The 17,194-nt window shown below is 30.2% G+C and overlaps 1 protein-coding gene across 1 annotated transcript in view; it reads right to left on the bottom strand.

The window, feature by feature from the left end:
• Positions 1 to 640: 640 nt before the first annotated feature.
• The window catches only part of LOC140438575 (protein Skeletor, isoforms B/C), a 111,961-nt gene continuing 95,407 nt past the window's right edge, over positions 641 to 17,194 (bottom strand). The window contains exon 11 of the mRNA XM_072528238.1: positions 641 to 16,581. Within this exon, the coding sequence (XP_072384339.1) occupies positions 16,411 to 16,581 (171 nt within the window). The 3' untranslated portion in view covers positions 641 to 16,410. The remainder of the gene's footprint in view (positions 16,582 to 17,194) is intronic.

Below are 17,194 nucleotides of genomic sequence, written 5' to 3'. Positions count from 1 at the left end.
AATCACCCTCAAGACTCATGACCCCCCCCTACAAAAATTTCTAGGGATCAGCCACTGAAAGGTGCAAAAATCTAAATCCTATATCAAAATCACCCTCAAGACCCATACCCATGACCTTCTCCGACAAAAATTTCTGGCTCCGCCACTGATTTACATTACGTTGTTTACACGTGACACTGCCTAATTTTCTCATGTCTTATTCCATGGTGAGTTACCTTTTTTGTCCTTCATTTTTTCTCCTTCCTCTTGCTCTTGCAACAATATCACTGTTGTTAGGGCCATTTATTTCATCCTCAATATATAGTTATTTTACGCGGCTTAGTCTTGTGAATTGAACAGTGTTAAATTCTTTGTATATTTGGTATAATATAAAGTTAAACATTTTTCTCCAACCAACAGTATCAATATGTTTCTTTCAATGGTATTTGCTGCTCTATAAGATCGATAAATCTACATTCAACAGACGTGCATATCTTATAGAAAATTAATAAATAGATACTTACCGTCAATAAAAATAACATCATTATTTATGAATATGTAATAATATAACCAGATTTCGAGTGAATCAGATAGATAATATCAATCTGTTTCATACTGGTATTTTTATAAAAGAAAATTATCCTTTCTAGTACACAATAACAACTCTTTTAATCTTTATTTTAACATTAACAATGAAATAAAACACTTTTTCCTAACGATATATTAGAGAACATAAAGACGAAACTAAGAGATGTGAAATTTGTTTTAGCGTAACTTTACAAAAAATTCGAAACATTTTATTGTCTTAAATGAAACAGCCTTATTTATCTAATTACTTACAACAATTATTTTACAGTTAAAATTCTGAATTATTGTCATATATTGTAATTTGTGCATATAAGACTAGTTATATCGTATAATAAAATCTATATGCGAATATTATGTTTTAAGAATTAAATGTCTTTTCGATTATTGTCACAGTGTATCTATTTTTATTGTCGTACACTTTTTCTTAATTGTATTTTGTATCATAAAAGTTAACTTTTCAAGCAAGCATTACTTTTCAAATATATTTTTCTTAAAAATTCAATTTTTTTTCTTGAATTGTATGAACCTACCTTTTCCTCTAAAAGTAATTTTTGGCAATAAAGGAACTACAAAATATTGTGAGCGATACATTCAAAATGATCTACGATGATATCGAACCAAAAAATTTTACTTTACAAATACTTGTTGCAACCTGTGAAAATAGTATCTGGAAATTTAAAAAAGCAGATGGCATTGTTAAATGAAAATGAATGGAAACATATCTCACAAACAAACATTTTATCAATACTTACATAAATAGGAATAGCTGTAGAACAAGACTGAGCTGGAAGTATGGTGTGAATGAGGACGCGAAACGACAAATTGGCAACGAATGACAATGAACGGTCGAGTACCTCATCTTCACCAAGTAGTGATTGGCCGCTCCCCGATCTTTGGATATTGACTACAGACCTTTACTTCGTCCTACCCAAACGAACACCGCTAACATTTATTTCTGTCCACAGGCAACAACATCGAGGACTGAAGTCTATTTGGTTTACTTAATATTCTCCAGGATACTCTATTAGGATTTGTCATTTTATTTTACATATTCTGTAGAAGTCAATTGTATTTTGTTTGCGATTTTATTAAAATATATTTTTATTTACAATAAAGTTGCGTTTTACTGAGTTTGCTCTATTATATTGGTGTCTAATAGAACTCTCAATCACATTGCGCAAATTTCTATAATAAGGTTAACTTCTTAACTAGTATGAATCTTTGTTGTACAATTTTTAAGCTCTATCTTTATCACATTCCAGTGTTTGTATCGTACTATTGTTCTTCTTCTTCTTCCTTCTTGTATGTAGGCTTTAAAGCATGTTTCTTCTTCAATATTAGCTTCCTAAATTGTTTAAATTATCGCACCATTTTTTTCTTGATCTGCCAATACTTTTTCGTCCATTTGGTGACTTATCTCATGACAGTCATACTATTCTATCTTCTGCCATTCTACTAATGTGTTCGTTCCATTTCTATTTTCGTTTTATCACCCATCCATTTATGTCTTCTATCTTGCATGCTCTTATGTTTTCGCTTCTCTCCCTATCCAACAGACTTTTCCCTGATATCCGTCGGAGTATTTGCATCTCTGTTGTTTCTAGTAGTCGTCTCGTTTTAGATGTGTCAGGTCAGATTCTTGTTTTTGTGTCTTGTTTTGAGTGTTTGTTTTTCCAGATTGTGTCATTAAGAGATCGTACTATTGTTTGAACCTGTTATATATACGTTATATGTACTCTTTTATGTTGTTTTCAAAAATAAACGCGTTATCAGCATATCTAACATAAATGATGTTAGTTCTATTTACCACAAAACTTTCCGTAGCTTTCAACAGAGCTTTCTGATATATAACTTTCGCTATAGACATTGAATAAGAGAAGTGAAAGTGTACATCCTTGTCGAACTCGTCTAAGTATGTTTATTGTGCCTCTCAGTTTCTCTTAAGTTTAGGTGTTGCTGTCTGGTTTTGATATGATAATTATCATCACGGTTATACAGCCCTTAAAGAACCTCGACCATTCTCAAGATTTCGCGCCATTTGCTGTGTGCCTTGCTTGGATTTTTCAGTTGGCAACACAGTTAAAAGATTTTTAAGGTCTAGGAGGCACACACACACACGCACACACATATATATATATATATATATATATATATATATATATATATATATATATATATATATATATATATATATATATATTATTATCATATTTAGCCATACGGCTCTAAGGGGAAAATTCACTCATCCCAGATACCTACGGTATCAAAAGGATTGAGCTCTGGTGGGACTCTTTCCGTGTTATCGAGCCCTAGGTGACTTGGAATGTTGGAGTATCTCCCAAAAATTTTCGTATACATCTGGACGTCGCGAGGAGTGCAGCGTTCTATATGGCCTTATAGAGATCATCCTTATCATTATCATTATGATTATCATTCTCAGCATATTCTACCGATAATGGTGTAGCCTCCCTTACATATTTATTCTTCATATCTGCCCACGATTGTCTAAAATTCGCTTTTCTGTGTCATGTTGATGAGACAGTAGACGAGTATATATACTCATCTACTGTCTTAAGTGCAGTGTTGTTTATTATTACATCTTGGACATCCACTAGCTCGTTGTACATGTTTTTTTTTGTCACGTTAATTTTCAGGCCAACTTCATTGCCAGCTGCATTTAGGTCGCTTATAAGTTCTTGTAGTTCTGCAGGATTATTAGCAATCAGAACGATGTCATCTAAAAATCTTAGATGGCTGAGGTATTCTCCATCAATGGATATTCCTTTGTTCTGCCAGTTCATTTTGCTGAATATATTTTCTGAGTTGCAGTGGAGAGGTTTGGTGATATTGCGTCTCCTTGTCGGGTGCCTCTGGTAGTGGGAAATTCTGGAGTGTTTTCGTCACTTTTTACCTTATCTTTTGCTTGTCTATATATATTTGCTAAAGTTTCTATGTACGGTTTGTCAACACCTTGGTTGGTCAAAGCTTCTATTACTGCCTTGGGATATATAGAATTGAAAGCCTTCTCGAAATCTATGAAGGTTAATGCTAGCGATATTTCATATTCTTTAGCTTTACTCATTGGTTTTCGGAGTGTATGAATATGATCTATGGCACTGAATCCACTTCTGAAGCCAGCTTGTTCTCTCGGCTGTGCAGCATCTAATGCGTTTGTTAATCTGTTGTTGATGATGTTTGTGAATATTTTGTATACGATTGGTAAAAACTTATAGGTCTGTAGTTTATGATATCCTCCTAATGTATATATATATATATATATATATATATATATATATATATATATATATATATCTTTGACAGCACACACGAAAAACACTTTGAAATAAACTCAAGATCAAAACCAGACCTAACACCATAAAATAGAGACAACATTAGATACAAACCGTCGAGTTGTCACCTATAGTTACCGCATCTCTAAAGAGAAAAAAAAAAGAGAAAGAGAAAGAGGAAACCCAGAATAGAATTACTGTTTTTTCTCCAGAAATTTATGACAAATATGATTATAGCATCTTCTATTGATATCTTATGTTACCGTTACTGATAGAGTAGGCAGACCCTAAGAAAAATGAAAATAAATTTTAATAAATTATTACATATACTTCAGTCAAAGAGTGTAAGGTAAAACTTAATGTAAATATGTATATATATTCAGCACGTTTTCTTAAAAGTTACCTACGTAAAAAGATTTTAATATTTATTCAACGAAAGAAAATTTATTTAAATTACAACTCTTATGATACAGCATACACATTCATACATAATTTACAATTTATTAATGTTTATGAAGATACATTTGTCGTAATATTTTCTTGTCTAAACGTTCATTTTTACAAGAAGGTAATTAGCTAGTTATTATCTATCTATTTTAGTTGCTTTCCGTGGCTTCTATGGAAATAATTTATGCCATGACAATGGAGAAAAAAAACTTTATCTGATATTGAAGACCGAAAAAGGTGTTGATAACATTGATTTTTTTTTAACAGTATGAGTTCCTTTTAATAATATGACATCGTTTAAAATTGCTAGAACATAATTGATTACGTCCAAAAGCAATATTATTTTTTTAAAATACCCAGAGTACCAACTTTTTTTATCAATATTAGCATTGTTAAACCTTGTTGTAAAAATTAACATACACTAAAGAGAGACAGATATACAAAAATAATTTCTTAAAATTAAACTTCATTTTAATTTGGTTTATTGGGTGGTAGTAGATCGTCTTCTATAAATCTAGGCCTGCTAAATAATTTATATATACTCGGAATTATCAAAATTACACCTAGAAAATTGATATTGATTTTTGTTTAACAAAGTTTCAATCTTTTATCAAAAAATATTAGGTATACACATTAAGGTATATCAAGGAACTATTTTTTATAGATCAACGTAAATTTTGGCATAGTGTAACCTGCTCGTTTGCACTAACCGGGAGCTTAAAGAAGCACCTGCTTTCTCAACTGCCAGGAAAAATTATAACGTCGATTCCAAAAAGCAGGATTAAAGCTAAAAACATTGGTGAAACACACAACGTGAAGAACTACTATCTTAAGTTCGTAAACAAATCCAAACCCTTAGTTTTTCCTATGAACAGTGCCAACTTCCAACGAAGGAAATAAAAAGAAGGATTCTGGTAACGAGTATGTACTGTTATTTTGGAATAAATTAAAAAATTAAAAATTAAAAATAAAAACATCTAAAGAACAGACAATTATTGACCATTTTAAAACTGTAACATCCTTCTCTTTTGTCGCCCAAGATTATCCTAAAGGCTATTGAGATCGAAGAGCGCCCTGATTGTCTTAACAAAACAGATAACTGCAATCGTATCACTTAACATGGAGATCCATCCTCAATCATAATAAATTCACGTCACCATCGACAGATTAAAAAAGTGTGTAACGGTGAAGAAACAAGTAGTTTGATTGATAGGTCTATTACAGTTATGTAAATAAAATAAATTATAAGAGAAGAAAAGTGTAAAACAAAGTTTGAAGTCTGTTTACAAACGCGCAGGTGTAGATATATGTTCAATAATAAATATTTCAAATTAATATCTTCTGTTTTACCTGGAGTCTCCTGATTCCAATTTATATCAAATTAACTCAGTCAAGCCAAAAATTGCATTCAGAAATGATTTAGAATTTCGGTTTGTTATTCATCTGGTTGTCTTCTTCTTCAGGTTCCACTTTTTATGAAAGTAGTTGGATCTTATTAACCGAAAATCCTAATCTACAATATTCTTTGGCTTACCTCACTTCGAATTCTTTATTTATTATATGACTTATTCCGATATTTATGATTACAGTTTCACTGATTGATGAATTGATTACCTTTCATCACTAAAAACAGTTTTTGCATATAATTGGTCCATAACAGTAATATTTCCTTTATATCAGTAATTAGCATTCCCTTGTCATTTTTAACAATATTCGTTATCATGTTATTTCTAATACCTGTCATCTGTTTGATATTGTGGTGTAGTTTAAAGTTATCATGTTTTTTATTGAGCTTTCTGTTTCGTTGAATCTGTCAGATAGTCATTTCTCCTTCACTACTCGGATTTTCTTTTTTATATTTAACTGAATTTTTTATACTTTGCTTTTTAGTTTCTTCTTTATTTCATAAGTTTATGAATTTCTACAGTTATCAGAGGTTTTCTTTTTTTTTTGAGTAGTAGTTTGAGGATTTCTTTTCCAAAAGAGAGAAGAACATTTTTACTTTTCTTCCATTTATAGTAAACAGTGGCTGGTTTTGTATTGTTTTTTTACCGTTCTCTTGTTTATTGGTATCTGATGATCTTATTTATTTTGAATAAATATTATTAGTTTATTGATTTCTGATAATTACTACGTGTTTTTAAGCCATACCTTGTTTTACCTTCTTAGAAATTGAAGGATACGGTCAGACGACATACTTCCTTAAAGTGTTTTCTCATGACGCTGACGTAAAGAAAAACGGATATTACAGATATTTTAATCTGTTGTTATTTCCTTTGAATTTATTTACAATAAACCACCAAATTTTTTCGAGCAGTCTAAATGCTGCTCCTTCTTTTCGTATATAAGTTTTTGCATCTTTCAAGGACTTTTCACACTCTAAAGACCGGTTTTCACGCTACGTCTTATTGTACGTTTTGTTGGATAGGACAAATCCTATACAATAAAACGTGGCATGTAAACAGCAAAACGTACGTCTTGTCGAATTGAAATGAAATCCAAGGTCAGATCGTAGAAATGATGGGAGAAGCATAGTTTTGCGAGAACTGATAGGATAAAACGTTACGTGAAAATACATATTCAGACAAGTCGTCCGATCTTGACTTATTTGACGACTAGTTCCACTGCAGTTCGTTTCATTTTTCCCAAAAAAAGCCTAATAATGTCAGATTTGCGGCAATGCACCCACGATTTTCTCGGGGAATGTATTGAATTGTATAAAAGTTTTTAAGTAGTTATGTTTTAAAACCAAGTAGATTGCATTACAGGTTTCAGGAATTATTTGGCTTAACGCTGGTTTGGATATTATGATTGTGAACTCCAAGGCCTTGACGCTGCGTCCTGTTGTAAGATATCTGAGAGTTGCTGTGAGTCTTTCATGGGGTGTAATGGCTTTTATCATGAGGTGTCTTATTTCAATATGTATGGTGTTACCAACTCTAGCAATTGACAATAGGCTGAGGTGTCTAATACTGGCGTCTTTTCAGAAGCGACTCTCTTGACCATCTTGTCTTTTCCCTCTTTATCCCCTTTTTCTTCAGTTGTAGTATCGTAATAGTTGAAAAAATAAAAGAAAGCAGCTGTGTTTCCTACATAAAAAAAACACTAAATAAACTTCACACAACTCAAGACTCTGAATTAGAAATGAGGCAGAAAACAGAAGAGAAAACGTAGTGTGTATACACTGGACAAAACGTACATTTTGTCGTACGTTTTATATGACCCACAAAACGTACAATAAGATGTAGTGTAAAAACGGGCCTTTAGTCTCGAAATATTCAAACGCACTACTCGTTCAACCACAGTTCAACTTTAGATATAAGAAGATTGATGTCAAATATTTATGTCAACATGGAAAAGACCTCAATTTCGTTTGTTGATAATGCAATATTTTCTGATGATAAAAACACTGTTCAAGAACAACTTTCAGATTTTAAATAACATAAAAAGTGAGACAACAGATAAAATATGGATTTATTATATGTTTTAGAAGACGCAAATATCAGTTTGCACAAGGTACTTTGCAGTTGGCAAACTGTATTCTTCAAATTTAGGCTCCAGCGTCTACCGATTTTTATCTGATATTGAAAGAATAATCTAAAGAAATATTCCTTTAGACTGGAATCCAATAACAAGGGTTTTGCAGAAATGGAGGCGTATTTTGTGGCCAAACAACAAGAGATATCGAAGTGGCAAATAAAACGATGTACGATCTTCGCAGTAAATACGTATAGAACAAACACAAAGATAAAGAAATTACCGCTTTCATCTTAATTTACTAACATTTAATTTTGATTTTATATCGTTTACTTTTTGAATCTCTTTATAGTTTTCAGAGACACGTACAATTTGATATAAACAACTACCTGGTTGTATCTTATAAGCATATCATAAAGTGTAACATTGTTGAAGCAACACAGAAGATTAATATTAACTTTTAACAAGTATATTCGTTCAAAAATTCAACATCAATTTTAACTATTTAAAGATGAGCTTAAACTTAGACCTCACAATATTTTATTGTCAAAATTATTTGTATATTGACATTGTACATTATAATTATTATGAATACATTTTGTGTATAAAATATCTGTTATTAATACTAATTATTGTCATATGTTACAGAAGAAAGCACATTTCACTCACAATATTTAAAAATAATTGATATTTCGCAGAATTGGATCAAACATTTTAAAAAATTATTATAATATATTAGAGATGGGGATATTCCGTGATATATCTGTACGAAATGTTAGACACATAAGACAAGACAGACAAACAGACAAGACTGTCAAACAATTATAATAGCAGACTTAAGTTTTCCATTCAACAATACAGGATAGTTTGAACCATGTTCTTTCAACCATCAATTAATAGAGTACCGGCATGTAAGTAATGTTTTATTTATTTGTTCATTTATTAATTTATTACAATTTAATAGACTATTTTACCAATTTGTGGGTCCTACCTTGTCTGCTTAAACATTTTATTCATTTTGAAAAACCACAGACATGTAACATTGGCATAATTACTGTAATTTATATCTAGCTTTGTTTATCTTTATTAGACAACACCCTAATATGGGTTTATTATTTCAGCATTTATTTAACTTTGTATCGAGAACTGAAGATGCTTTGCATATTGTAGAAAGCGAAACCGGTCGTCTGGATAGTTAAATTAAATTGATTGTGAGTAAGTCTAATTTATTATTTCTTTTACCTTATATATTTCTACTTTAAATTATATGATACTTCTGACATGAATAAATAAATAAAAGCTTACATTCTTCAGGATGGGCTTTTAAGATTCTCTAAAAACATAATAGACAAATAGAGTGGTTTTCGAAAGAAAAATCAGCTACTTACTGGTCAAATATTTTTTATAGATTAGTTGTAGTAAAAAGTCTGACTATGAAATTGAGATCCACTATCTGTTTGTAAATACTGGGTACTTATATGACAACTAAGAAAGATAATCACTCTATAAAGGGATGGTACGGTTCAATACTCAAATGCAGTTAAGAAAATTAGATACAACAATTCTCTTATCAGTTATATACATCTATAGTGAGGAAACAAAATGAAAGAGATTACTTTTCATGTTCAAGTAGGTACTAGAGCATATTTTTAATTAAAAAAGCTTTTATCAACCAACATAAAAAAAGAACAAAGCTTTAGCTATATAAAACTCTTATTAAGGTTTTGAGTAATGAGTTTATGCATCAGGAACATAAATAAATGATGAAGAACGATTAAGAAACCAAGTCTGCTTAAAACTATCATAATGAGGCATGTATAAAAAGTTAGGCGGGAGAACAGAATATGGCACAGGCAGTAAGAGTGTGAGCTCTAGTTCCTCTACAATCGATCCATCACAATAAACAAGTTATAATGACTAGGCGACGTGGACAGAATGAATAAAATTGTGCGTCCAAAGTTCGTATATAATTCGATAGGACTTATATAAGATTGGTTGAAAGAAAGTTTTTATTATATTCCTTATTATATTGAAGTGTGGAAAGTCACTATAGTCAATTTAATACGTGACAGATATCCAAAGTTTAGATACTGTACAAGTGTTTTAGATACTTCTACTTACAGTGAGTGATCAAATTATTAGAGCCACCTACCAAAATTCATTTTTTTTACAAAAAGAGTATATAATTGAGCTGTATAATAAATATATTAATGCGTTTGTTTCCATTTGATTATTTTATTACACTATATAAAAGTACAATAAATAGTCTGGCAATAGTAGCAACACAGCGGGAGCGACATTACGTGACTCAGATTGTCAGATGCCATTGTTTGTCAGTGCTGTATCCAGTATATATGCTGTAATGCCACAGAAATCACAAAATAAATAACAATCAGAATGCCCACTCTCAGATGTCGCCTTTGAAGTTTGTTCGCACAAGATCGCCGTATTTTAAACGGAAACATAGACTCGAATTGAGGAATCTGTGACAAACTACGACAGAACTGTAATTTAAATTTTTAGAAATTAATCATTTAGCACATTTGAAATAATTTAATCTATTCTTTAACTAAAAGTACGAATAAAATAGTGCATATTATGCCTATAGTCACTGAACAGCACTGGTTTCGTTTAAAACATGGCTGATTCCGTCTGCGCTAACGAGATGAGCGTACTTATTTTTTCAAGAAGAGTGGGCATTCTGATTGTTTATTATTCTGTGGTGGTGCTGTCCAGCCTAGCTTGCAACTCGTGTTTCCATTGCTCTCTACTGATATTCTGACAGTCGTATACTATTGCTTGTGAATTTAGCAGACATTGCATGTTCATTACACCAGTAGTACCAGAACATCATAGGAAAAGCCAAAGAGATCATCATCACCAAGGAAAATAGCGGAAATAAAAACTTTATTATTGAACACAAATCACTTCAACAGAAAAATAGCATTAAGTTTCAAGGGCAACTGTGGACCATATAAAGAAAAAACTGGACGAAAGTTTGGATTTTACCCCACGGCGCAAACAAAAACGCGCAAAAATTCGAGATGTTGTCTTTTGCAAACAGAAATCAGTCTCGAAGGATTTTTCCGAAAATAATGTAGGAGTGTGGCATTATTTCACCAATGATAGGTCGTCGGCGAATAAAGGATCTGGGTGAATGTTTATAAACTTTATAAGGTTCTAAATTACAGTAAAATATAATTAAGCACAAAAATACGTTTTAAAACTCAATTACATACCATTATTAAACAAAAAGTCTAGTTTTATGGGGTGGCTCTAATAATTAAATCAGCCACTGTAACTTCAAATTTGACGCAAAAAGTATAGGTACATATATTTTAGATTTATCGTTTTAATGGGGACATTTAGAATACATGAAATAATTCCGATCTTAATATTTAAATTTAACCAGTAAATCTTGAAGTACCAAACTATCCCTATTCGATCAATTACTCACTGTTTTTCATATAGTATACCGCGAAATATTTTTTTGTGTATATAGTAAAAACTGCATAAACATCTTAAGGATAATTTCCAAATATAACTAACTCATCACTTACAATATCCTAAGCTTACAAAAATGTTCTTTTGATCGTTCCATATCAACAGCCGTTTCGAAATATATTTTGATTGTCTGGTCCAATTCTGTTTAATCTATATACATTAGATAAATTCTTAAATCAAAAAAGAGCAAGATATTTGACTCATAAGCTGTGTAACCATCTATAAAAGCTAAACAATTTGGGTTTAACTGAAAACATTTAAAACTATTTACAAATATCAACATCATTTTGTAAAGAAATTCACAATACTCATTAAAATATAACAATTTAAAGCTTAACGATAACATGTGCAACGTAAATTAAACGCTGTAGTTAATATTCAGTTTTAAATATAAAAGAAGTGCGGTTCTGATATAATACAAGAAAACACGTTTTACAATGAGCTCCATTAAAAAAATCGCATATTGTAATACATATTTTAGTGAAATTTCAACAATATGCAAGTTATACATTAATTTAACATTATATGCATTGAAGTAAGTTATTTCTATTTACTATTAGAAGTGAAGACTAATATCGTACATATAGATAAAATCAAAACTTCAAATTTAACAAGTTATGGATTCAACAATAAAGGAAAAGAAAAAAGAATCGTTACAACATTTACTGATACAAGAATTTGGAAATACGTGGGAAGAAGAAGACCTTAGATGGTATAAGGACATTCTAGAAAACCGAGAAGATGACACCGCTAATGAAGGTGATGAAATGGAAAAGGAATGTGACTGTCTAGAAGATGATACAGGATTACATATTTGAGAAGCTTTGTTTTATAAATAAATAATAGTATTTTCGTATACCGGTGTTTTATTTTCGATATTTAGGTATTTACTTATTTAGCAAAATGACATAAATCCAACCAACTGTTAAGCAAAACGAAATAAATCCACTCATATGGAGCAAAATGCTATAAATCCACACAATGTTTAAGCAAACTGAGATAAATCATAAATTCAATGCAAATCCAATGGAAACTCCGAATTTGAACACAAAACTCCAACTTTTTGCCAAAAATAATGTTATTAATAGACTTCGGCAAATATGCATATTGCATATTTTGCATATTGTGCATATTTTATGCAAATATTTCATATTTTGGCATATTTGTATAACAGTTTGCATAAAGTGCATAAAAGTTCAGATTTTTATACTGTATTTGAAAATTTTTAAACATACCAATTTATTTCAAATCTTGTATAAAATTTTGTAGTCATTTTAATCAAGAAATGATCTAAGTACGTAATCTCTACAGGTACAAAACATTTACAATTTCAAAGAAGATCAATTTAAGTAGCCCTCAACATTCTTAGAAAGTCTCGGTCACTGAGGCATTCAGTTATTGGATAATCGCTAAGGGTTCGCTCATTTGCATTTTATGATCTAATTCCCAAATCTATCTACAATTTATTGTATCTTAACAGCAGGTAAACGGCTAATAGTTTTGTTCCTAATTTAGGGATTTTCCAAAATCTCCCAGTTTATTGAATTAGGTACCTAAACATTTCTAATTTGATGCTCAGATTTGTAAATCATTTTTGTTTTGATATTCAAAGCGTAAACACTCGTTGTGCGTAACAAAAAGGAAGATTGTGATTTTATAATGCCTAAAACAACCAGTGCTTCAACTTGGATTAAACCTTATAAAGAGCTGTCTATGGATATGGGAAAAATCTACTGTTCAGTCTGTGGCAAAATTGTAAGTATCTAATATTTTCTATTAAATATCTAATATTTCATACATACAGGGTGTTTCCAAATGACACTTACAACGTTTGACTGTAGATACTTCTCGAAAAATTGAACAAAACGATATAGTTAATGAGGGGTCAAACTTATTTACTTTTCGAGATACAGGGTGTTAAAATTAAAAAAAATTAAATTCTTTTAGTTAATAACAACAATAACTTTAAAACCAATAAACGTATTTACTTGAAATTTAGTACTCGTAGGTTGTTTTTAAATGAAAAATAGCTTCCTTTAGTGAGAAAAAATTGTCCATGGTACAATACAATAGTGTGTATTTAGAAAAATTTTTCACCTTTACTTTTTTTTATGAAGTCAGCTAATCTAAAACACAATTATTTTTATTGTAATTGAATTAACAAAAAAAAACTTTTAAAATAAGTTATATGATGTACTAATGGTTAGTAACAAAAACTAATTTGTGGATTAATGCTGCATTTAAAACACTTAGCCACTGTTTTTTTTCCAAACCAGTTATTTGATTAACCAAAAACACCTTGTATATTTTTATATTTTAAAGGTTGGGTTAAAATAAAGGTTTTTATTTTTATTTATAGATAGCATGTGAGAAGAAATTTCAGATAGACCAACATGTGAGAACTGCTTCACACATTGCAAAAAAAGGAAAAATAGGAGGAAAACATCAAACTTCAATGGCTAAATGTTTCCAATCTACTTCAAAAAAATTAGATGAGCAAGAAACTTTTAATGAAGACTTGTGTCGCGCATTAGTGTCTGCAAACATACCGCTTTCAAAATTAGCAAATGTAAATTTTAGTTCGTTTCTAAAAAAATATTGCAAACTTAATGTTCCAAGTGATCGGTCTCTAAGAAGAAATAATGTGAACGGGCTATACTCGTCGGTTTTAATTAATATTAAGGAAGAAATTGCAGATAATTATTTTTACATATCTGTAGACGAAACCACTGATTCCTCAGGAAAGTATATTGCTCATTTATTGATTGGTGTTCTTAAAGAAGATACCTTACCAAAATCTCATCTTATTTCATGCCAGCAACTTGAGAAAACAAATGCTTTAACAATTTCGCGTTTTATACAAGAAACATTAGCAACTTTTTTTCTTCCGACAACTATTCCTTCTAATAAATTACTGCTTATTTTATCGGATGCTGCTCCTTATATGGTCACAAGCAGGACAAAATTTAAAAATATTTTTCCCAGATTTAATACATGTTACTTGTGTAGTGCATGGATTAAACAGAGTTGCAGAGGAAATACAGAGGAAAAAAGTTTCCTCTTGTAAATACCATGATATCCAGTGTCAAAAAAGTATTTCTTAAATCTCCTATAAGAATTCAACTTTAAAGAAATGCTACCTAACATTCCTCTTCCACCACAACCTATTTTAACGCGATGGGGAACATGGTTAGAAGCAGCTAATTTTTATGCAGATCATTTTGTTAAAATAAAGAACATAATTGATACGTTAACAGATGAAAGTTCCCAATCTCTTTTGGATTCTAAACAAACTTTTCAGAGTAACTTGCTTCAACAAGAACTTTCATTTATAAAATCAAATTTTAGTTTTATTCAAAAAACAATTACTCAGTTAGAATCACCAAAACTGTCATTGTTCGAAAGTACAGCATTAATAAAAGAATTTGCGTCATGTTGTCGGAACGTTAGAGGTAATATTGGAAAAGATATTTTAAAAAAATTTGAAGCTACTATCGAAAAAAATAAAGGTTACCATATTCTTTCTGAAGTAGTCAGTGTTCTAGCTGGAAATATTTCGGAAACAATTAATTTAGAACCAAATGTTTTGGTTAGTTTGAAAAATGCTCCCGTTACATCAGTTGATGTTGAACGAAGTTTTTCCATATATAAATATATGTACTCAGACAGAAGTCACAAGTTTTTGTTAGAAAATTTTGAACACCACTTGGTCATTTATTGTTACCATAATTCTAAATAAGTTTATTCATACTTAAAAATGATGTAGTTACTTAAAATAAATGTAAATCTTAATGAATAGTAGGAAATATTTAGTTATGTACGCTTTTTTTTTTAAATAAAATTGTTACTATTTTACGATTTTTTTATTTATTTGTATGCATATTTTGTAAAATATTTGCATATTTTCGGGTAAACTCGTGCATATTTATGCGCATATTTTCTACATTTTTATTTGCATATTTGCCGAAGTCTAGTTATTAATAACGTTCTATATAAAATAAATCATATATTTTGGATTTAATACGTTTTGCTCATAAGCTACTCAATTGTAATTATTAAGTGATTCAATAAATTAAAAAAGTACAATCAAAAGAACATGCAAAACCAGGTGTGATATACTCTTTGTAGAAAATCAGAATTTTTCAAGCAGAAATGTAATGCGAAAGACATGGAAATACTTGCAGATGTAGATGAATTTGCTACAACTTACAATGCTGTTGGAAAACAAAAGTTGTTTCTGATGCAATCGAAAAAAATATAGCCATGCTGGCAAAGCGTTTTTAAAGTATTTTCGTGCTGACTTGAAATTAATAGTAAATTAAGACAGGATTAGGAATCCATTTCATAACAATCCAGAAAATCTTTGAACTACCGAAAAAGAACTTCAGAGCTCATTCAAGCCTATTATCATTTTCAACATTTTATGTATATGAAACCGAATTTTGATTGTTTGCTTCTTTGAAGATATATCATAGATCTTAGGTAAATACATAAAAAGCCTTCAACGTATTCATTTTCAATATTCATTTTTCCTGGAAAAATAGCACAAAGAAGTAACTTATAAATGTAGTTTAGTTTTTTTTTAACTTTCAACTTAAACAAATTATTTATAAGTTTTATCACGGCCTCTAATACTGATTTTGCATCAGGGGAATGTAATTTTGGTTAACCAGTATTTATTATCAAACTTTCAGTCTAGTTAAATTGCCTTTTAAATTTCTATGTAGGTAGTAAATTTAACTTTAATATATTAAAATAAGAAAACTCTTAAACATTCAACAGCAACAATATACTTTAAGCGTTGTTTAAAACTAACACTATTTCACAAATATCGACCCAGTATAAATAAACTCTTAACATATGATTAAAACTTTATCTTGCTCTTTTTTTTGTAATGACAATTTTTGACTTATATATATATTAAAACATCTAATTGATATGAAGTAGGACTCGGTTGTACGGATTATATTCGTATAACAGTCCAATATTTCCTTTTATATTATTTTTGTAAACACTTTTCCTATATTGTCCATTTTATAAAAATAATCCGTACAATCTTCGTAGAAATTGGTATATAAATATTTAAAAATGTTCAGTCGAGAATAATTAATACTGAAAATTTTCGTTACAGGTTCCAGAACGTTACCTTGTTGCTTATCGTGATTGTTACTAATAAAGAAAAAACAATGGAAGCAACCGGAGTCCTAATCAAATTGCTTAATTTGCTATTATGTTGAGATATGTAACCTGGTTCTACGATATGTATTTTCCATCCTAAGTTATTGTGCGTGTAACACTAAAAAATAAAAAAAAAAGATTAGTAAGGCAAGCATAGCATAACTGGAATAATCCAAACCCAAAAACTAGTGGATCACTTCTTTATGGCTTTATAATTTTTAAATTTACAATCAAATTTAAATCTAGTATTGGAGAGTGCCTAGAATAGATAGGGTTATGTGTTCAATAATGAACCATCCAAAATTTAAAATTGTCTAGATCAGTCCCCTTTTACCCTAGAAACACGAAATTGTACGAGTATCAGAAACACATATTTGTAATCTATTACACATAATTTGATTATCAATAAAGATTTATGTTTTTGAGTTAATATGGTTTTCTTCTTTTAAGTGTCTTTGGTTCATTGTGTCCCACGGGTGGTACACAATGAACTGGTGCTGCGTACAAATTGAACCAAACTACTTTATTTTAAACATAACTAATCCTTGGGAAAAGTTGTTCTTTTATTTTTTGGTATATTCTTGAAAGATGAAGGAGAGATCTTTTATCTAAACATTCGAAGAGCTTTATTATTTCACTCGGTATTTCATCCGGCGCAGTCGCTTTTCTGGCCTTTGCTAATCCTATTGCTCTGTATTGTCTTGATATAAAATAGAAATAATTTTTTCTGC

The sequence above is a fragment of the Diabrotica undecimpunctata genome, chromosome 4 (genome assembly GCF_040954645.1).
Source record: "Diabrotica undecimpunctata isolate CICGRU chromosome 4, icDiaUnde3, whole genome shotgun sequence".
In the NCBI taxonomy this organism is placed as follows: Eukaryota; Metazoa; Arthropoda; class Insecta; order Coleoptera; family Chrysomelidae; genus Diabrotica; species Diabrotica undecimpunctata.
Note: the sequence above shows the minus strand (reverse complement) of the source record. Positions and strands in the feature narration are given on the sequence as shown.